At 40.9% G+C, this 22,418-nt stretch overlaps 1 protein-coding gene across 7 annotated transcripts in view; it reads left to right on the top strand.

Moving 5' to 3' along the window:
- The window catches only part of LOC147011970 (syntaxin-binding protein 6-like), a 77,588-nt gene that overhangs the window by 16,703 nt on the left and 38,467 nt on the right, over positions 1-22,418 (top strand). For 4 of the 7 annotated variants that reach the window (XM_085857856.1, XM_085857857.1, XM_085857855.1 and 1 more), the window contains 3 exons: positions 7,360-7,523; positions 7,665-7,795; positions 11,030-11,192. In XM_085857856.1, coding sequence (XP_085713982.1) covers positions 7,373-7,523; positions 7,665-7,795; positions 11,030-11,192 — 445 coding nt within the window. In that variant the 5' untranslated portion in view covers positions 7,360-7,372. Of the gene's footprint in view, positions 1-4,129; positions 4,267-7,359; positions 7,524-7,664; positions 7,796-11,029; positions 11,193-22,418 lie in introns of those variants that run through there. The other 3 variants (XM_085857852.1, XM_085857853.1, XM_085857854.1) reach the window with 3 other exon arrangements.

Below are 22,418 nucleotides of genomic sequence, written 5' to 3'. Positions count from 1 at the left end.
GCTCTTTAGACCAGTAAAGCTAGGCAACTGTATTGGTTACTCTTTAGACCGGTAACCCATACAGAGTTGCCTCGCAGGTTTTACTTTACCCTTGCTAACAATATATAACATTCCTGTCACCATGTTCAAGATCTTTTGAACGATTGGAATCGGTACAAATGAGCTCTTGTAGAAACGTTATTTGCTTTTCAAGGCGACTTCACTGAAATCTTGAACATCCAGTATGGCTTGATGCCAAACATGGGCAGCTTCAGTTCCACTGCAGTATGATGTATTTCTGCCATCTTGATTGTTTGTTCTCTGTCCATATCACTACAAAAGAGCACGGTTCCCTAATTTCTGATGGTGACTTTTTGTGATGATTGATCTTGGAAATGGTGTTTTAATCTCTTCCACACAGTACATTAGGTGGGAACATCAGCTGGTTCCACTTAAATCTCATTTGTAGCATTTTATGTAATACTGGAAGTGACTGTATCAACATGTGGCATATTCAGGCTGTCGTTTCTTGATAATGTTTCTATTGATGTAATCATATCAACGCTCGTATGCAACATTCTACTCTGCTGCTTTATCAGAGACCTGCTCTACTACTGTCCTTGCTCCATTCATCCATTCACGTTTGCAAGGGTTGTGATTATTTTAAACTTCCTTCAAATGAAATCTTAGGGATCCTATTTTTCTTTTTTCCTCGTTATTTGATCATTTAGCTACACTTTTTACATTAATTTCCAGAGAGTAAAATGTGCATTGTGAGACAGTATTCCTTGGTGTTCACATTCCTAGTCTTGTTTCAAAAGATGTGCACTTTGGTGAGAACTGATGTTATTGCCTGTTAACGGTGTGGTAGAACTCCTCAGAAATGGTGAGTCTGGATTATTAGCTCACAAAGTGAAATGCGGGGTTAAGCAATCGGTCACATGCGCAGGTGTCTGTATTTGTTATTCTCTTCTCCCCGCAACCGCTTGTCGGAGTGACAATTTTTCGCCATCGGTGCGACGACTCGTGTAGAATGTTTTTCATGATAACCATGACGTCGTAGGTCACGTGGTGTGGCAGCCTTTTGTTTTTTTAATCTTTGTTTTTTATTTTATTTAAACCTTCAAAAATCTTCTCCAAAACATCTGTTTACAAAGGGGATTTACACAGACTTTCCTTAACCACAACCCTAACTCATTATTACCACCACCATCCCCTGTATGGTGTACAGACAAACAAGACGATGCTTAAACTGACGTTTCCCAACTTGTACATTGAGATGGCTATCTACTTGCACACAGACCACGCTACACTATCCATTCCTCGCTGTTCTATGGTAATATCTAACAACCCCCCCTCCCCCCACAAACATGACAATATAACCCAAATTCTTCAGTCAATTCCATCCAACAAATAATTTCTTTTTCATCGCTTTCCTTCACCAAGAAACCTTAGCCATCTTAACAGTTGGTTACTATTATGTGGACTTGGGGTTGTGAAGGGTAGGATTTCAGGACTTGAAGAAAAAAATAGGACCACGTGTCCTGAAGCTCACCGAGATCAGGAGCAACAGTCACTCACACTGCCTTAGACCCTGATTTATATATTTTATACTAGCTGAAGTACCCGGTAATACCCGGGAAATTTGCTGGTAAGACTAAGTGCCTATTTTCCTCGTGCTAGTTAGACTGAGGCATTAGTTGTATGGAGATAATTAGGAAGGCTTCTTTTATGAGGTGACGCCGAGGGAGCAATCATTGTCATCGCAACTGGTAAATATAGCGGTGCAGTGAATGGTTAGGTTTTAAAGTTTAATATGAAAAACACCTGGTGCTTCGTGGTTGAAATATCTTGTTCTTGGAGCACTTCCTATACTTCCCTTCATCAGCTAGCCGCCTTTTAAACTGACACTCACTGAAAATTCAATAAAACCATCCCAAACACACCTGAAAAAACCACAAAAGAACTCATCAAAAGAAGTGGTGTAACAATTAGAAGTGGGGTCCTAAAGAGGGCCGTGTTGCGTTCACTTTCAAATCCAACTTTCAAATCCAACTTCACTCTTGGTTGTATGTATCCATTTATCTGGACACTGTTGTGTAGTGTTGCAGAACATAGTGATGTCGAAGTGAAAGTGTCGATGGCATAGCTATCGGCCTGTTCACGGGTGTGATCGTCGGGCAGATCTCTCGGCAGCTATGCGAGTCTCTATCTCTGCAGCTGATTCTGCTTGCCTGACTCGGTCGCGGGCAGATCTCTCGGCAGCAAGGTGAACATCTCTCTCTGCTGACGTCTCCTGAAGAACAAAAAGATTTGCAATTTTACTTGTGAGCTCTAACTACGTCAAAATTTACATCAAAATTATAACCGTTCTTGAAGTAAGAATTGGGAGACGTGTATTATGAAACGGCATACCTCTGAATGCCTCTGTCGCTGTTGCCGTGCACGTGCCATTCGAGAATTCAAATTTGTTCACTTTCGCAGTGGCATAATGTTTCTGGTTTCAAAGCTGTTATAACAGGAGGAGAATGTGTATGTTTAAAAAGTCAACGAATACGAACATTTTGTATTTCAAAAAACCCTAGCGTTTTTAACCATGAAGCCTTTTATTACGATTAATACGCCGGCGCACTATTCGAAAATAACATCACGTTAAACCACCCTCCAAGAATTTTTATGGAAAGCCCCTTAGCGCATCCTGGAGTTGAATGTTAGGTCTATATGTGTGTAAAGTTTCATCAAGATCGGTTCACTGGTCTAGGAGCTTATTGGTTACAAACAAACAAACAAACAAACAAACAAACACAGACAGAAGGACTGCCATTTATGTAGTAGATAAATATATATATTTATTTTTTTAATGCTGTGAACAAACTTTGGTACATTATGGGTGATAGTTGTGGTCAAGTTTCATAGAAATAGTGTCTGTAGTTTTGCAGAAGAGAGCAAATACCTATTTTTTTTGGGGGGGGGGGAGTCAAACATCCCCCCTCCCCCATAAACCCCTCGACGCGGTCAATACATCTTCGTTAAGCATCAAATTTGTGGCTTGTGGCCAATTTTCATCAAAATCGTCCTTGGTTCAAGCGATAATTCCTGAAGTGTTGACTGACTGACTGACTGACTGATTGTCACTCACTCACCTTCGGACACTGCTCGATCACATAAGCTCACCTGACTAAAGTCAAGGTGAGCTAAAAATGGGGAGTTGCGTGCCTGTGGTTGGGTACTTGAAGAAGAGGGAGTAGAGAACAAAGATTAGAGTGTGGGTGGGGGAGAGGGAAGAAAAGAGGATGGAGTTGAGGACTTTGGATGGGAGGAGGGGAAGCAGACAGAAATTTTGCTTGGGAGAGGGGGTTTGTAGACTTGGGGTGGGGAGGGGGCTTGAGGACTTGAAGAAAGTTATAGTTGGGAGGGTGTGTTGAGGATTTGAAGTATGAAGTAGTAGAGGACAGAGTGTTGGAGTTGGGGGTGGGAGGGGGAGGGGTTGCAGCCTTGAAGAAAGGGGAGGAGAGGACAGAGTTGGGAGTGGGCTTGAAGACTTGGGTCTGGGAAGAGGGCAAGGAGTAGGGGGTGTTTGAGGACTTGAAGTCACATTTTACATAAGCGGAATTTCCACACGTCCCTGCTATTATGCTGGAAAACTCCCTCAGTATTCCATACTGTATTGGAATTTATTCTCTTACAACAGCCTGGTGGAACCAGGTTATCTGCTAATTGTGTGTGTGTTTTTTTTTTTTCCACCCCTTTAAATACCAGTCCTCCAAAAAGTGGTCCTCGTGCTATGGAAGGGTTGCTTGCCTAATTGCTGTTGCAGAATTAGACATTCATTGAAATTCCATGCTGCAAGTACAAAAATAGGAAACTTTGAATTCTTGTGGGAGACTTTTGTTTTCTTTATATTGGTCAAAGGCTTATTAGAGAGCTTGGACATGTTCCGCTTGCAGGACAGCCGTGAGATGTTTGCCAAACTAACTTCACATGAAGGACATTTGTTGACTTTGGGCAAACATTTTGGAAATGTAATTTGACTTCGGAGATTCAAATGGGAATGTCATCAGACCAACCCACACACTGGGCTTGCATTGGTTTACCTCTGGGCCGGATCACGTAACCAGATATGCCTGAAGTTATATTTACTTGTCCTAATGGCACGGTGTTTTGAGAGGCAAGTATCAGATCAGGTCAGCTATGGGAGCATATGCCGGAGCAGTGTGTCGCAAGAATCCCAAGGCTGGAAGTACCCACTGATCAAAGATGTGCCAGGGCACAGTCATTTCCACGTCTGTGAGAATTTCATCACTTTAGTGATTTGTATCTTTGATGTTTGTGTGATGCTAGTTTTATGAACACTTCTGGTACAATCCTTGTAGTGGAGCACATGCTCCACAAATGCTCTTGTGGGATTATCGGCAGGAGGTTAGATTCGCTGAAATTGCTTAATTCAATGATCCAGTTTGTTGATTCATAGATTGCCAGAGAGGACCGGAATGGCTCATTATGGTTGTGCCTCTGATTTGATTTCTAGATGGATAAAAATATTTCAGATAATGTTAGTCCTAAAGTGTACATCATGGTGTAGTGTGGTGAAATGGAAAGTGTAAATGTTTAAATTTAATGTAGCGATCTTGGATACATTAAAAGATAAGTGTGTAAAAGTGCATTGATGGTTTATTATAATATTTCGTTTTTCAGAACATTTAAATGAAGTTACTGCTTCACCATTGTGGGGTTTCAGGCACTCGTTATACAGATGCTCATTTGGTTTTGTGGGGGGGGGTATTTATTTATTTTCCTCACATCTGTCTAACTCTTCAATCTGTGAATTTTAGACCTAAAACCTTGCTCGTGTATGAGGTTATGAACATGCGTAAAACCATCAGAATTATATTGTGAAGAAATGGAGCTATAATCTGAAAACGAAGTTTACAAAACATGGTAAACAACTAATAATTGACAATAAACACCATGAATGGGTGATTAAAGTCTTATAATCTATATATTACTAAAACTCTCATCTTTGTGTGTGTGTTTGTATCTATCTATCTATATAAATATATATATATATATATATATATATATATATATATGTATGTATGTTCCTGAAATACAGCCAAAATGGTACACGATAGCGCAAAAATTTTAGTGCCACCTTACTCACCATTGGCCTGTGGTGTGCAGTATTAAGTTTCATTGAAATCGGGCAAAAAAATTTTTTTAAAAATCAATTCCCGATTCAGTCAAGTTTTGGTATGACGATCCATAAAGCGCAAACACAAACCATGGAGAATGTGTTTATATACCTCGAGAAACCGGTTGGCTAAACGATGACTCCTGAGGTAAATGCTCAAATTTTCTTCAAGTTAAAGTTTCACCACTAAATAATATTGAAAAAAGTTTTTGTTTTTGTTTTTTTGTAATCAACCGCTGTCACAATGGGAACCCAACGGGTTCATGGGTCGTCTAGAATATACTAAATACCATGAATGAGTGAATGGTTTCCAAGAAGACTGCATAAGGTGTCAAAGAGCAAGTACACCTTTGTCAACTTCCCATTGAAGTTGCAGGTTAAAGTTCAGTGGCCTGTAAAGTATTCCCCACCCCCACCCCTTCCTCTCCAAAGTTTTTACATTTTGATGTCACCTGAGTTTATTTCATGATGCTTTCAATTCAAACTAAATATATTATCTTCACAAACTACTCCAGAGTGGTGAAGTGAAAAATGTACAGTAGATATAATGTGAATAAGTTTGATTAACAGAGAAAACCAGTTGATTCTCAGTTGCATCATTATTCAACCACTTTCCCTAATTAACCCGAAATCACTTCAGGAGCAAATTATTTGTTTGAAAGGTTAAAAAATAAGTGTAGTGGGTTTCACCTGCATATAATCAGTGGTTTAACTTAAAAGTTCCCCCCCTCCCCATACTTATCAAAGGAGTTTTAAGAGCAACTCACTTGGTCAACCAACAAGGCATACATGAAGACCAAGGATCTTTCCAAAGAAGTCAGACATAAATTGGAGGTGAAGCATCGTTCAGGAGAGGATTATAAGAACATTTCAAAAGTGCTCATGATCCTTTGAGTACGGTGAAATCCATCATTTAAAAGTGGAAGACGTATCATACCACCCAGACTCAACCCAGATCAGGTTACCCACCCAATCTCAGTAGCTAGGAAAGCAGGAAACTGGTTTGGGATGTCACCATAAAATCCATCAATGACTAAAAGATCTGCAAGGATCTGTGTCTGAGATGGGGATCAGTTTTCATAAATCAACAATATCCTGTACCCTTCACAAAGCTGACTTCCATAGACAGCTGGCAAGAAAAGTCATCACTGAAAAAGACGCATCGAAAAGCTCGTATGGAGTTTGTGGTTAAAAAAAAACATCTTAATGATCATGATACTGCGGGTATGTGGAGAAACGTTTTGTGGTAAGACGAGACAAAAATTGAACTTTTTGGTCTAAATTCAAAGTGTTATATCTGGTGCAAGTCTAACACTGCACGTCACCCAGTCAACACCATCCCTACTGTCAAACATAGTGGTGGCAGCATCATGTTACGGGGCTGCTTTTCATCACCAAGGACCTGGCAAGCTTGTCAGGATAGAAGGGACAATGGACGGTGCAAAATACAGGATAATCCTTCATGAAAACCTGCTTGAGTCAGCCATGAATCTGAAACTGGGTTGGAGATTCACATTTCAGCAGGACAATGATCTGAAGCACAAAACTAAAGCTGCACTGGAGTGGTTGAATAAGAGGAAAATATATGTTCTTGAGTGGCCCAAAGTCCTGACTTGATCCCAATTGAACATTTATGGTGACACTTGAAGAATGCAATCCATTGATGATCCCCATCAAACTTGGCAGAACTAGAGAAATTTTCACCTGAAGAATGGACAAACATATCACCATCTCACTGTACAAAGCTGGCAGAGCCCTTCACAGAAACAGTTATAGCAGTCATTGCTGTAAAAGGTGCTCCCACCAAGTCCTGACCTAAAGGGCTGAATACTTTTACAACCAGTGAATTTTGATTTGTACATGTTGTTTCCAGGTATTCTTGATATGTAACCTCCTTCGACTACAACAGGTGCATGTGCGTGCGTGCGTGCGTGCGCGCTAACCACTGATGATGAAAACAATATTTTGTTGTAATATTTTTGTAACAGATATCTTGCACACAACTATTGATTCATACAGAATGAAAGATTTGTACACAGATATTCAATTTTGCTTGGCAGGTCTGTTTTCACCCTACCCAAACTGATTAATACTGGTACAATTGTTTTTGTTGTGGGCAGTGAGGTCAGCTTTTGTGCAGCAAAATTTAGTATTTAATAATCAATCCAAACATACCTGTCATGTGACAGGAATATTGTTACCATGGGAACCAAGCAGAACATTGGCCGGGAGGTATTTGGCTCGAATGAGAGGATGCTGACTGCAGCACTTGTGCAGCGACGAACACCAAAGAAGATTCCCTTTCTGCCGGCTGGAGGATCGGGTCGATATACCACGTATTTGTGTGTGTCCGGTGAGTTTTTTTTTCTTCTTCTTCATATTTGCAGTTGCAGTTGCACGTGTAGCAACTTGTTTTATTTATTTATTTATTTTTGCTCTTTATTTTCACTCTTTCTGTTTTTCCTTCTTTCACCTGCTGTTTGTTTTTCTGCAGTGACCAATGATAAGCCTCATAAAGCATTCATCACAAAGGTGAAAAAATTTGACAGCTCTGAAGGCTTTGTTCAACGGTCACGGTGGACCCTTGCACAGATTCAGCGAGTTGACGGCATCAGTGTTGCTGGGGTAATCGATTTGAGTTGTCATTATTGTACCCTATACATCCATTTCAAACGTTGGATCTGGTGGTCCCCTGTTCGTAATCGGTTTGCTTTGGAAAATTACATTCTTCGTATTGGCGCAAGCATATTGATCAAGCGGTGAAAAGTTTTTTTCAGTTTCCTTGCAAGTTGGCTTTCTACTCGAGTAGTTCTCCAATGAGCATGACTTTGTGAGCCTTTCTTCTCCTTTTAACTGCATTGTCAGTGGAAATGCAACAATCTCATCATGAATATTGGTTAACATTGATAATTTTCTCTTTTGACCACCATTTGTTGATTGGCAGGGTATTTAATCAATCAAAATGCATCACAGGTCACTTGTATAGTTGTCCAGTGAAGGCTTTTTGTGATTTGAAAGTAGTTCTACCCAAATTTTAATAATCATATCTGTTTAGCCAATGCTTCTTATTTTCTCACCCATTCAATTAGTTTTCAATATAAATGATATGCAACTTCTCAGGTTATGGGATTATATTTTGTGAAACTTTGTTTTTGTTTGTTTGTTTGTTTGTTTGGGGGAGGGGAGGGACTAGCTGGTTTGGTCCATACCAATGGACTTGCAGAATACCTTGGAGGTATGCATGCTACACTTTGAGCTGTCTAACCTGGGCTTGAATCTCTAAGCACTCCATTGGAAGGATGTTAAGCCAGAGGATCCATCTGTCAACACTGGTCCTTGGTAGACGTTGAAGTATGGTGTCTTTCGCGAAGAGGTGAGATATTGCTAGCACCCCAAACAGATTCCAAATGTCTGCCAAAATCGCCTCTGTGATCAATCTCCGGGCCTGGCCAGCTGGTTTGGGAAAGATTGGGACAAAAATGTTCCCTGGCCGACTCCACGGGAACGTGAGAATAATTGTGGAATTAAAAAAGTAGTATTTAAAGTTTGAGTTACCAGTCACACTGTAGTGAGTAGCGAGCAACATGCTTGGCCAGCATGTGTAGCATTGGCCTATGGGGTTCTCAACTACATTACTGTACTTCAGCGTTCACAATTCAATATAAAATATGCCTGATTATTTCAAGCCAATTTTCAAAAGTGGATTCCTTCCCATCATATGTGGCAAGTTGTAGGTGATGAAAAATTGGTTGGTAGGAATTGAAAACCAGTTTTTTTTATTATTATTATTTACTTATTTGACGTGATCGCAAGTGAAGTGATGCTGCATGCGGAATCCTCAAGGGTGGTGATGTGGCTTTTGGTTAGGGAGCTCATGACATCACACAGCCAATTGACGAGAGTTAGAGTGATACTTTGCATATCGACTACAGGTCTCTTGGTCTGTGTGTCAATCCTTGCGAGGTGGAATGGAAGCAAAACATTGCGTTTTAAAATTTATTGTACTTGCCATCCAATATGGGTTTTAACCATACTAAAATGGGTCTGTGAGTTTTCAGAAACAAAATGGGCCAAACGCATGATATGCGGGTCACTTGCCTTATGTGCATCACCGTCCGCATAGCACTTTTGTGGGATGTCTATTATGTAACAGTTGTGAATTTGACTTTGTCACTTGAATTTTTCACCAGATGTGTTCTTTCATTAACTGGAATGAATGGAACTAACATTCAACATCTTCCTGGAGTTTTTGTCTGAGGCCTTGGATTTTTTTTTTCATTTTTTGTTTTTTTTCATCACGTCAGGGTCACCAATGTAGAAATTGTGATGATAACTACAATTCCTACTCACCATTTATTAGATGGATTGAAGAACAGTTAGAATAAATGTTCACTCATGAAATTTCGGCTTCAAGTTCATTTTTTAAACAGTCTCCACTCGGGAATTATGATATGAAACAAAGGTCGAGCAGTACTGAGAAAACTAAATAACTTTTAGCTTCCATGAGAATACATCCGATGCCTCACTTTCTTTTTACGTTTTTTTTGCAAGTTTTACAATACAACTTAGCTCTGATAAGTCCCTGCTACAATTTTATATCTAACCTCCTTGAGCACACTGACCGAGCTATTCTTAACATGTTTTATTGGTTAATCCCCCCACCCCACCCTCTTTCATGAAACAATATGCATATAGCTTTGTAATTACAATAATCTCGTTGATTTGTAGAATTTCTAAAATAATAGCAAAGAAAAATAAAACGACAAATAATAAATGAAACTGAATAGCTTGGAATTTTCGACGACGACTATTACAACTTCAACATCCCCAATTATTCCCACATTCTTGCGTCAACCGGGAAAAGTTTTTGTTCCAACTCTTTCATTAAGCCAGGTGGCCAGGCTTGCCACACGACTGATGGTGAGATGGGATTTTGTAAAAAAATAAAAATAAATAATTCCCAAGGTGCTGATAACCTGCCGACTCTTCATGAAAGACACCATGAAATCTAACGTCCACAAACTAATGTTAGAAGACAAAATACCCAGCTTAATCCCCATCCAAAGGATGGCACACTTTGTGATGCAACACTTGGAAGCACCAATCAGGCTGTTCATTATTGGGTTTAAAACTGCAATTGTTGAAACAGTTTTATTGATTACGATGTGAGAAAAATTATATATATTTATATATATATATATATATATATATATATATATATATATATATATATATATATATATATATATATATATATATATATATATATATATCTTCTTCTTTCGGCTCCTCCCGTTAGGGGTCGCCACAGCGGATCATCCGTATGATCCGCATAGTGATTTGGCACATGTTTTACGCCGGATGCCCTTCCTGACGCAACCCTGGTCGCCTCTTACGACACAGGGATATGGTACACCTATTTTAACCGGGGTATACACCGGCCCAGTACACTGGTACTCATTTCGCCGACCTCGGAAGGATGACAGGCTGAGTCAATCTCCTGGTGTATTAATTCAGTGGCCCAACGGGGCTTGAACTCAGGACCTTTTGGATCCCAAGCTACTGCCCTAACCACTGCGCCAACACACCAGGCTATATATATATATATATATATATAAATATATATATATATATATATATATATATATATATATATATATATATATATATATATATATACATATATATATATATATATATATATATATATATATATATATATATATATATATATATATATTTTCTATCCTTTTTTTTTATTTTTTAAGCATTTATCTAAGGTAGACTTTGAAAATGATGCACTAATTTATTTTCTTTGTCACAGCAAATTCTCATTTATTCCTGTGTTATTACATGCAGAACTCCACCGAATTTGACATCATCTTTGATGAATGCCATGATCAATGGAGTGCAAGCTCTTCTGCTGAGAAAGGCACCTTTCTGCAGATCCTTCACCATACCTGCCAACGCTACATCTCTCCTACACCCAGTTTTGTGAACTGCCCCCCTCACTGTCTCACCGGTAGGTTCCTAAATCTCAGCGATTGCTACCGTTACTCGAATAGACATTATTTGTTTGACAGGCTTGTTTTCAATGTTGAAGTGGCTTTGAATGTATGAACAAATGTCCAGCACTTATGTGAGCTCCAGCCATTCTGTCATCACTTACTCTATCTCTGCCAACATGATCCAAGCCAATTGCAGCATGTGTACACATCACTGTTTCTGATATCCTTTGGGTTCATTGTATGTGAAAGGTTTCTATTTAGATGTGTGTTGTGAGAAATGTGTTGATGTAGAAATGAATTCTGATTTGTAGAACGGCTTTTTCAAATATGCTGATGGACAAGAGATGAAATCTTATTCTACTGCTTCCTCATCAACTTGTTAAACTTCAGCTTCACCTTCCCAATCCCCCCCCCCATCTCATCCAGCTCCCTTTCTTCCTCACAGCTAAGTATTGTTACGGTTTTCAGAGACACTGGGGAGACGTGTACAACACTTAAGGGAACCCTAGTTTAGTTGTATTTGTAGTATTTTGTTTAGCTAAATTACCTCTCCCCCTCAGCATTTCACCAATCTCCCCCTCACTCATCTGCACACCAATCTCCTCCCTCGGTTCATCCATCCTCCTTATATCCACCCTCTTCACTCCCGCAATCCTCCTGACCCAGTTGTTCTCGCAAACCTGCAGTCTCTGCTGTTGTCTCTCTGTCAGTGACACCGTCTCCAGACCATTAAGGTAGGCTGGCATTAAGGCCCAGTCACACCTTGACGTTTTAGCCAGCAATGGCAACGTATTAAAATGTATGCAACGGCAACGTATTAAAAGAGATATTAACGTATTAAAAAAACGCTGGCTTACGTTAAACTTTTGATGTTTTTTTTTAAAGATTCGGACGTATTCATAATGACTTGGTCTTATGCATAACGTATTAGTAACGGACACAGAACGTTTCGTTGTGTTATAGATAACTTATACCAACGAATGCTGAACCTGTTGTCGGCCTTCACAACCTATGCCCAACGATAGTCTAACTTATGCATAGCGCGCTGCACGCATCGCCGACGATGACGTGGTGTAGGTTATGAAAAGGCTGCCGCACAACGATTCAAATCATAACCGCCGCAGAAATGGAAGTGTCAACATCGCAGTCACACCTTGGCGATCTTGCCAGCGTATGCCGACCTCTGAAAAATGCGTCTAAAACGCTGGTGCACGTCGGATATGGTATGGGTAAGTTTGGTATGCGTGAATAGAACGCTAAATTACGCTATCATACGTCGTATTAAATGGAGTACGTCTTGTAATTTTAAACATGTTGAAAATTTTACGACGTACTTGCCGTATGACACATGCTCCGCATACGATGGGAATAAGTTGTACGCACGATATGCGATCGTTGACACACATCGACGCACGTTACTTGTAAGGTGCTCATAAGTCGAAACACGTCAAGGTAATGGTTAGCGTCAGTGTTCCAGACTCCCGGTTTTTTGTTTTTTTTCTTCGGTATGACGGTGTTCAGTGTACAGTGCGGTTATGATTTAAATCGTTGAGCGGCAGGCTATTAATTATATTATATTATAACCGCACTAGAAATCGAAGTGTCAAAATCACCATCATACCGAAGGAAGGAAGACAAAAAAAAAAAAAAAAAAAAAACTAGGGAGTCTGGAACACTGACGCTAACCATTACCTTGATGTGTTTCGACTTATGAGCACCTTACAAGTAACGTATGTCAACGATCGCGTGACGTGCCGACAACTAATGGCAAGCGTTATGCGGAACGTGTGAGTCATATGCTGGCATCAGTCTTAAAATTTCAAGCATGGAAAATTTGAGGACAACCCAAAAGTACAACGTTTAAAGCCACCGTACAATGACGTATGGCAGTGTTTTTCAGCGTGCTCTCAATGTTATCAAAACTTACCCATTACGTATTCGACGTGTACCAGCGTTTTAGACAAATTTTCCAAAAATCGGCATAAGCTGGCTAAAACGTCAAGGTGTGACTGGGCCTTGACACACGACGTCATAACCTTCCCTTTCAATTTTCATGATATTTGTTTGCCATTACTCCCTCCACCCTCTTCCATGCATTCATACCCACCCAAATTATCCTCCACACCTCTGCCTCAGACTTACCATCCCGGAATTACAGACTTACTGTTCCCAAGATACTCAATCCTACTTCCCTGCCTGATGTACTTCCCCTCTAACCTGAAATTCAGTTATTTTCTCTGCTGCTCAACCCACATCACCCAAGTCTTCTCCATGTTCATCTTCAATCCATGCTTCCCAAATGCCCCCCTTCAATTCTGCTCCAGTACTTCCTTCATCTTCTGCCCACTCTCCAGCACAACAGCCAGATCATCCGCATCCTTCCCCTCAAGCTCACCTTCCTGCTTACCAGCTCCATCACCATGATAAACATGAGTCAGAAAGTAACATTTGACATTGGAAATGAAACAAAGAACGTAACGTGTAAGAGGAGAGACTGCTGTAAGTGTAAAGGCTAATGGAATAAGACTGCTCCTTCCATGCTCCGGTAGCTCCATTCCATTCCATTCTGCTCACCCCGCTTGCTCCATTGCGCTCAGCCTGTGACTACAAGAACAAGAAAGGCGGAGCGATGGGTGTTATACAGTTCCCTTATTGGTGCATGGACCATTACACCAGTGCTAGCTCTGCCCATGCGAGGCCTTGGTGTCAGAAATGTTCACTCACCCCGAACTCTACCACGCGGTAGAGCTCTGAGGTTAACATGGTGCTGGGGTATTTTGTTGTGCTCTCCGGTCACCTAATGAGGGCTGTAATTGAGCGGAATACTCGGGCTGTCCATAAGACGTTGAATGGAATTTGGCGTACTCTTGCGCTCCAAGCTAGATGCCGAACGTCCAGACCTGAGTATCTATAATGGTACGGGCCACTCCCTTGTTCCATCGGTCCCAAAAGGGAGGTGCGGCATCGGTGGTGATGGTGGTCAAGTGATGGGAGCAGTGGTGTAGCATAGTGGTTGGTTATGGTATAGTGGTTGTGGTGATTAATGGCGACGATAAGCGAGCTCATGTTGTGGTCCGATGGTGTGGGGGGAATTATTATGAAAGTGTTCTGGTGGTCTGAGGAATGTTGTAGCATTGTGGTTTTGAGTCAGGAGAAGATCGAGTTGAAGTGTCTGTTGGGTAAGTGTGTGTGTGTGTGTGTGTGTGTGTGTGTGTGTGTGTGTGTGTGTGTGTGTGTGTGTGTGTGTGTGTGTGTGACAAAGGAAATAAAATGTATAAAGAATGGGAATAAAGCCCACATAACGCATATGACCCGTAAACCCACTACACAATGGGGAAGGGCTATCTAATACGAATGAAATTATTGTCTCGGAACTGCTCTGTGCTGTGTGTAATTGCCTCGGGGAGTGATGGTGTCACAGAACCGCAACAATACATATACTGTATGTATATATATATATATATATATATATATATATATATATATATATATATATATATATATATATAATCCTCCTCCTCCTCCTCCTCCTCCTCCTCCTCCTCCTCCTCCTCCTCCTCCCTCCCGTTAGGGGTCGCCACAGCGGATCATCCGTATGATTCGCATCGTGATTTGGCACATGTTTTACGCCGGATGCCCTTCCTGACGCAACCCTGGTCGCCTCTTACGACACAGGGATATAAAAAAAAATGACCGTTTTTACAGCCATTTTTCCCTGCTGTGCAGGGGTTAGGCTTTTTTCTTGAGGCAATGTTTTATGGCCGGATGCCCTTCCTGACGCCAACCCTGGTCGCCTCTTACGACACACAGGGATATGGTACACCTATTCTAACCGGGGCATACACCGGGACCAGTACACTGGCACTCATTTTGCCGACCTCGGAAGGATGACAGGCTGAGTCAACCCCCTGGTGTATTAATTCAGTGGCCCAACGGGGCTTGAACTCAGGACCTTTTGGATCCCAAGCCGCTGCCCTAACCACTGCGCCAACACCAGGCTCATATGTATGTATATGTATATGTATATGTGTATATATATATATTTGCGAATTTCGGCCCGTTCAGTGTGCGATCGGCCGCTTGACTCGAATGGCGACCGCGTCGCCCACCGGATCAGACAATTCAGTCGTGACCCTCTTGGAACTATCACCAAGGAGCTAGTCATGGGTGGGGGTTTAACCTCACCACAACCCAGTCTGCATTCTACCCGCGCGAAATAGGGTGAATCGCCGAATGTCGATATACCTAAGTACCTGCGCGGGTAGCGTACCGAGGAGTTGCACCACGCCACAAGTCGACTCCGGACACGAACCGCTTAAGCGGCTCATTCCGTGCTACAGGGATAACCGAGTGGAGTTATCGTCGACCTTGACGGTTCAGATTAGTTACCGGGTGTTTTAAACCCACTATCAATCCCTTACGTGATGCAAGATGGAGATTCAACAAAGGAAAGGACGCAGCGAAATGGGGGAACAATTGGACAAGCACGTTTAATGCGCGACACACGGAAGCACGTATTTCCAGTCAGCAACAATTAATCATGCACGTATACAGAGGAAAGAACGAAACGCAGAGCTACAACTGAATATAATAATTACACTGACACTTATGCAGGTCTAAACTTGACGGACTGGCGCCACACACACACATTTACACAAAACCCAAAGAAACAAAAGTGGCGACTTCCCTTTTTGCGCACAGAGTCCTTCTCCCGCGCCCTCACCTTTCAGATCCTCCGGTGTGGTTGGTGAGCTTGTGCTTCGCCCCAGCACGTGTTGGCCGCTCGACGCCACGGTCGGGATTTTGGGGAACGAACAGGGTTTTCCGGCGCTATCTCGGTGCGGACGGGGGGGGGGGGGAAGAAACCGTCGATACTTGGGGCCTAGAGTGGGGAATGGCAGACGCTCCGTCCCACAAGCGGGGTCTCGGGACTGCACCGACCCCGACTGACCCTCCGACCAGGAACTCTCGAGCAGGAGCTTCCTCTCTCTCCCACCACACCGTCATGTACAAAGGGATCAAGCATGCTCCGTCCCACCAGCGGACTCTCGAGCAGGAGCTTCCTCTCTTTCTCTCTCACCACACCGTCATGTACAAAGGGATCAAGCACACGCTGAACTCTTCTCATCTCGTCCGCCCCCTTTTGTAGCGCGGGGCTCCGCCCTGTCGCTCCGCCCCGTTCTTCGCTCCACCCCTCTTCGAGGCGTTTCGAGAAAGGTCTCGACAGGGGGTGTTCCTCCTCCCTGATCGCGTCACACCGCACATCTACCAATCGGGAGCGAGCTGCCCCACCCCTCCCCCTTCTCACCAAGCGCGATGACCATCAGGCTGGAGATTCAGGCGGGCGTAATTCGGACGGGAGATTCCGGCGGGAGATCTCTCCCCGGGGCTCCCACAAGAACCTTCAGTGCACAATCCCGCGTCCCTCACCCGTCCCGCGGAGATCGTGGCCTAGCGGTGGATGTAGGATGGCGTTCGTAAGGTGGGTGGTGGCGAAGATGGTGGTGGGGAATGTTTTGAAGGTGGCGTCGTGGTGTGAATGGCACGGTTGTTGAGATGTTGGTTGTGGAGAGGTTGGTGGAGATGGTTGGCGTTGTGGTTGCACCAAAATAACGACAGATAAAGAAAAACGGCTAACTAAAGCATCACAGCCCTAATGAATCACACATATTCCCTCAAAACAACGGGTGTGGGCTAACTACACATGAACTTATCGTATATCTCACCTGAGGACCCTTTATGGTGTATTTCGAATTTCCACAGCCATAACAATATATATATATATATATATATATATATATATATATATATATATATATATATATATATATATATATATATACATACATACATACATACATACATACATACATACATACATACATACATACAGTGGGGAGAACAAGTATTTGATACACTGCCGATTTTGCAGGTTTTCCCACTTACAAAGCACGTAGAGGTCTGTAATTTTTATCATAGGTACACTTCAACTGTGAAAGACAGAATCTAAAACAAAAATCCTGAAAATCACATTGTATGATTTTTAAATAATTGATTTGCATTTTATTGCATGAAATAAGTATTTGATCACCTACCAACCAGTAAGAATTCCGGCTCTCACAGACCTATTAGTTTTGTCTTTAAGAAGCCCTCCCATTCTCCACTCATTACCTGTAATAACTGCACCTGTTTGAACTCGTTATCTGCATAAAAGACAGCTGTCCACACTCAATAAATCAGACTCCAACCTCTCCACAATGGGCAAGATCAGAGAGCTGTCGAAGGACATCAGGGACAAAATTGTAGACTTGCACAAGGCTGGGATGGGCGACAGGACAACAGGAAAGCAGCTTGGTGAGAAGGCAACAACTGTTGGTGCAATTATTAGAAAATGAAAGAAGTTCAAGATAACAGTCAACCTCCCTCGGTCTGGGGCTCCAGGCAAGATCTCACCTCGTGGAGCCTCAATGATCAAGAGAAAGGTGAGGGATCAGCCCAGAACTACACGGCAGGACCTGGTCAATGACATGAAGAGAGCTGGGACCACAGTATCAAAATTAACCATGAGTAACACACTATGCCGTCATGGATTAAAATCCTGCAGTGCACACAAGGTCCCTCTGCTCAAGCCAGTGCATGTCCAGGCCTGTCTGAAGTTTGCCAATGACCATCTGGATGATCCAGAGGAGGAATAGGAGAAGGTCATGTGGTCTGATGAGACCAAAATAGAGCTTTTTGGTTTAAACTCCACTCGCCGTGTTTGGAGGAAGAAGAAGGATGAGTACAACCCCAAGAACACCATCCCAACTGTGAAGCATGGACGTGGAAACATCATTATTTGGGGATGCTTTTCGGCAAAGGGGACAGGACAACTGCACCGTATTGAGGGGAGGATGGATGGGGCCATGTATCGCGAGATCTTGGCAAACAACCGCCTTCCCTCAACAAGAGCATTTTTGATGGGGCGTGGCTGGGTCTTCCAGCATGACAACGACCTGAAACACACAGCCTGAGCAACTAAGGAGTGGCTCCGTTAGAAGCATCTCAAGGTCCTGGAGTGGCCTAGCCAGTCTCCAGACCTGAACCAAAGAGAAAATCTTTGGAGGGAGCTGAAAGTCTGTGTTGCCCAGCGACAGCCCCAAAACCTGAAGGACCTGGAGAAGATCTGTATGGAGGAGTGGGCCAAAATCCCTGCTGCAGTCTGTGCAAACCTGGTTTAGAACTACAGGAAAGGTATGATCTCTGTAATTGCAAACAAAGGTTTCTGTGCCAAATATTAAATTCTGTTTGTCTGATGTATCAAATACTTATTTCATGCAATAAAATGCAAATTAATTATTTAAAAATCATACAATGTGATTTTCAAGATTTTTTTATTTTAGATTCCGTCTTTCACAGTTGAAGTGTACCTATGATAAAAATTACAGACCTCTACGTGCTTTGTAAGTGGGAAAACCTGCAAAATCGGCAGTGTATCAAATACTTGTTCTCCCCACTGTATATATATATATATATATATATATATATATATATATATATATATATATATATATATATATATATATATATATATATATATATATATATATATATATATACATGTTGACTGCTATTGACATTTGCATATGGTACATGATTGGGAACTTCAGTGGTGTGCGGTTTTGTCTACGCTTTCGCTGATTCGCCAACAAGCGATGAAATGGTCCGGTAGCTTCAGGAGTGTGTAGCATTGGAATTCTTATTTACTACTTGTGAATGTTCTGCAGCTGTCGAGGAACTCGGTTTGAGTTTGAAACAGCAAAGGGTTTACCTTGTATAGCTTTTCATAGTTGTTTTGTGCAGCTTTGGCTGGAAGAACATTGGAGGAGTCAATATATATATATATATATATATATATATATATATATATATATATATATATATATATATATATATATCTTATAAAATATGCTTGGTAGTACAAAATTTGAAAATGGGTCATTCCGTGCCAACTCACCTAAGGGTCCCCAAGTTGCCTCAGATTTTGCTGGAAAAATTCTTAAATGTAGATCTATATGGCTCTACCCACCATGCAAAAGATTATCTTTCAATTCCTCATAGTTTCAAAAATATCTATCTCTAGAGACCTTTGAAATTTGGCCCTAAAAATGCCAAATGTGAAAACCGCATTTTTTTTTCAACTTCAGGGGCTTATAATTTTATAATGGACTCCTCTAGAAAGTTAATATTGCAAATATTTACTAATTGGCATCCAAATCTTTCAATTATGGCATCAGATAGCCCCTGGGATGCATATTTCTCACTCTATATGAAGCTAAAAATGGCTTTTGGGCAAAAACGAACTCAAATAAGGTGAAACTATAGGAGCCCTCCTGAAAATATGGAACAACTTAGAATTTTTTTTCCTCATAACACAGTGATTATAGGGTCATTATCTATCCATAGATACATTTTTGTTGGGATAATACAGTTAGGTAATGAATTATAAAAGTTTTGCCATAAGCCCTTGCCTCCGAGGGCTCTAAAATGGACCAATTTTGTCCCCTGGTTTGACCATGTGGCTCGGGGTTTAGGATCTTCATTTTTTTTTCAAAAGATTACCTCATATAAGATGTGTCTACTGACCAAATAATTTTATCTAACGCCCATGGCTTCATATTAAAATAAATTTTTATTTACATGCACGTTTTTTATAATTATTCACTTTTTTCATATTCATGAACTTATAAATCTGAAACTGAACACTCCAGCAAAGTGATACTGCAGATATTTATAAACTGGCATATGAAATTTAAGGATCTGTTTTCAGAATGCCTGATAAATGCATATGTTTCTATCTGTAGGAAGTTGAAAATGCCACTTTGACGAAAAATGGTGAATATGCAGGGGGCATTAACTGAAGTTATGTAACTTAGATTATTCTTCTCATAAATTAATAATTATAAGTACATTTTTTATTCAAAAATAAATTCTTGTAATGATAATATAATCCAAACATATGCTTGGGTTTTAATATGAAAAAAAACATGTCCTACAGTTCTCTATTTGAAGTCATGAGTTATGACGTACACCACTAGATGGAGTAATGGTCTGTCACAACACTAGGGGCAGCACAGTCAACCTGTCTGTCTGTTTGTCTGTTTGGAGAACAAAGGAGAGGAGGAAACAAAGGAAATGGATGCAGAAAAACCTGGGCCCAGTGGCACAAGTTTGACAAGTAGATGCACTGTTGGAACCAAATTAGACCAGGAGTGTCACAAGACCTATTATACAAGGAAGGTTGGGCTAAAACAAGTTGCTGCTTTGGAGAAGTCACAAGAATTGATTTCATGGAGATCAGGAATTACTTTCAGTTCAGAAGACAGTATTTGCCTACATCATGATCAAATTCTTCTTTGTGACATCACAAGAAATCCAACAAAAAATTCAATGGAGTATGACCTTGAGAAGCGCTTCAGAGCAGCAACAACCATTGCTGGTACACGGTCACACCATGGTTTCCTGCCAATCTCCTCAACACGTCTGGAGATGAGAAGGGTTTCTTCTGATGCTGTATCATCAACAGTATGCACAGGACCGGAAACCACACAAGCTCATCTGTCCCAGTTATTAGTCCCAACCCTAACTGAATTGGATGTATACCAGGCTGGGAAATGTATTGCTTGTGTTTATGACAGAAAATGGTACATTGGGAACATTGTCACAAGAAATAATGATGAAAATGATGTGTTTGTGAACTTCATGAAGCAAGGAAGGGGTAACACATTCTCATGGCCTCCATAAAAAAAAGAAAGATCAATGCTGGGTGCCATTACTCGACATTCTTTGTGTGGTTGAGGCCCCTGACATAAAATCTGGTGGATGTCAGTACCAACTGTCACAGCATGACTATAAGCATGTTCAAGACCTGTTTTCTAAGATGTAAAATTCTGTGCCTCTTAGTTTTCTAAGGTATAAAAATTACTAATATTCATTGTTTCTGTATATCTGTAAATAAAAAAGCTGCTAATCAAACTTGTTCTAATTTGCAATCACTTACAAAAGTAATAATTAGCATGTATTTATGAATAAATAACATCCTTATCACTAATGTCTAATAAGAAGCATAATTTAGCCTCATGCGCATCCCTGCAAGTTCACCTTGTTTTGTACCAAGTGGGCCAAATTGCCATATTTGGCTTCCTAAAACTAGGAGTATGTGCTTTCTAGAGACATTCTGATGCCACAATCTGAAATTTTGTATACCAGTTTATAAAATTCTGCAGTAACTCTTTCCTGGATAGTTCCATTTAAGATTTATAAATTTCTGAATATGAAAAAAGTGAATAATTATAAAAAAACGTACATGTAAATAAAAATTTATTTTACTATGAAGCCATGGGCGTTAGATAAAATTATTCGGTCAGTAGACACATCTTATATGAGGCAATCTTTAGAAAAAAATGAAGATCCTAAACCCCTAGACACATGGTCAAAGCAGGGGACAAAATTGGTCCATTTTACAGCCCTTGGAGGCAAGTGCTTATGTTAAAACTTTTATAATTCATCACCTAACTGTATTATCCCAGCAAAAATGTATCTATGGATAGATAATGACCCTATAATCACTGTGTTATGAGGACAAAATTCTAAGTTGTTCCATATTTTCAGGAGGGCTCCTATAGTTTCACCTTATTTTAGCTCGTTTTGGCCAAAAAGCCATTTTTAGCTTCCTATAGAGTGAGAAATATGCATCCCAGAAGCTATCTGATGCCATAATTGTAAAAATTTGGATGCCAATTAGTAAATATTTGCAATATTAGCTTTCTAGAGGAGTCCATTATAAAATTATAAGCCACTGAAGTTGGAAAAAATGCGTTTTTCACATTTGGCATTTTTAGGGCCAAATTTCAAAGGTCTCTAGAGATAGATATTTTTTAAACTATGAGGAATTGAAAGCTAATCTTTTGCATGGTGGGTAAAGCCATATAGATCTACATTTAAGAATTTTTCCAGCAAAATCTGAGGAGGTGACCTGGGGACCCTTAGGTGAGTTGGCATGGAATGACCCAAATAGCAGAGAAAAGAACAGACATTGTCGAAGCTTTTCGTCTTTCAGCTCGTCAGGACACATGCAAGCATTCTGGAAATGCAGACACAAAATAAAACGATTTATTTGTTCAGACAATTTGGGATTGGTTATTTGGACTGTTACTGACACGACCATACACATCATGGCCTTGAGGCACCCAGTGAACCGG

The sequence above is a fragment of the Eptatretus burgeri genome, chromosome 15, assembly GCF_056783735.1.
Source record: "Eptatretus burgeri isolate ZD-2024b chromosome 15, Ebu_testis_v1, whole genome shotgun sequence".
Taxonomy (NCBI): Eukaryota; Metazoa; Chordata; class Myxini; order Myxiniformes; family Myxinidae; genus Eptatretus; species Eptatretus burgeri.
Note: the sequence above shows the minus strand (reverse complement) of the source record. Positions and strands in the feature narration are given on the sequence as shown.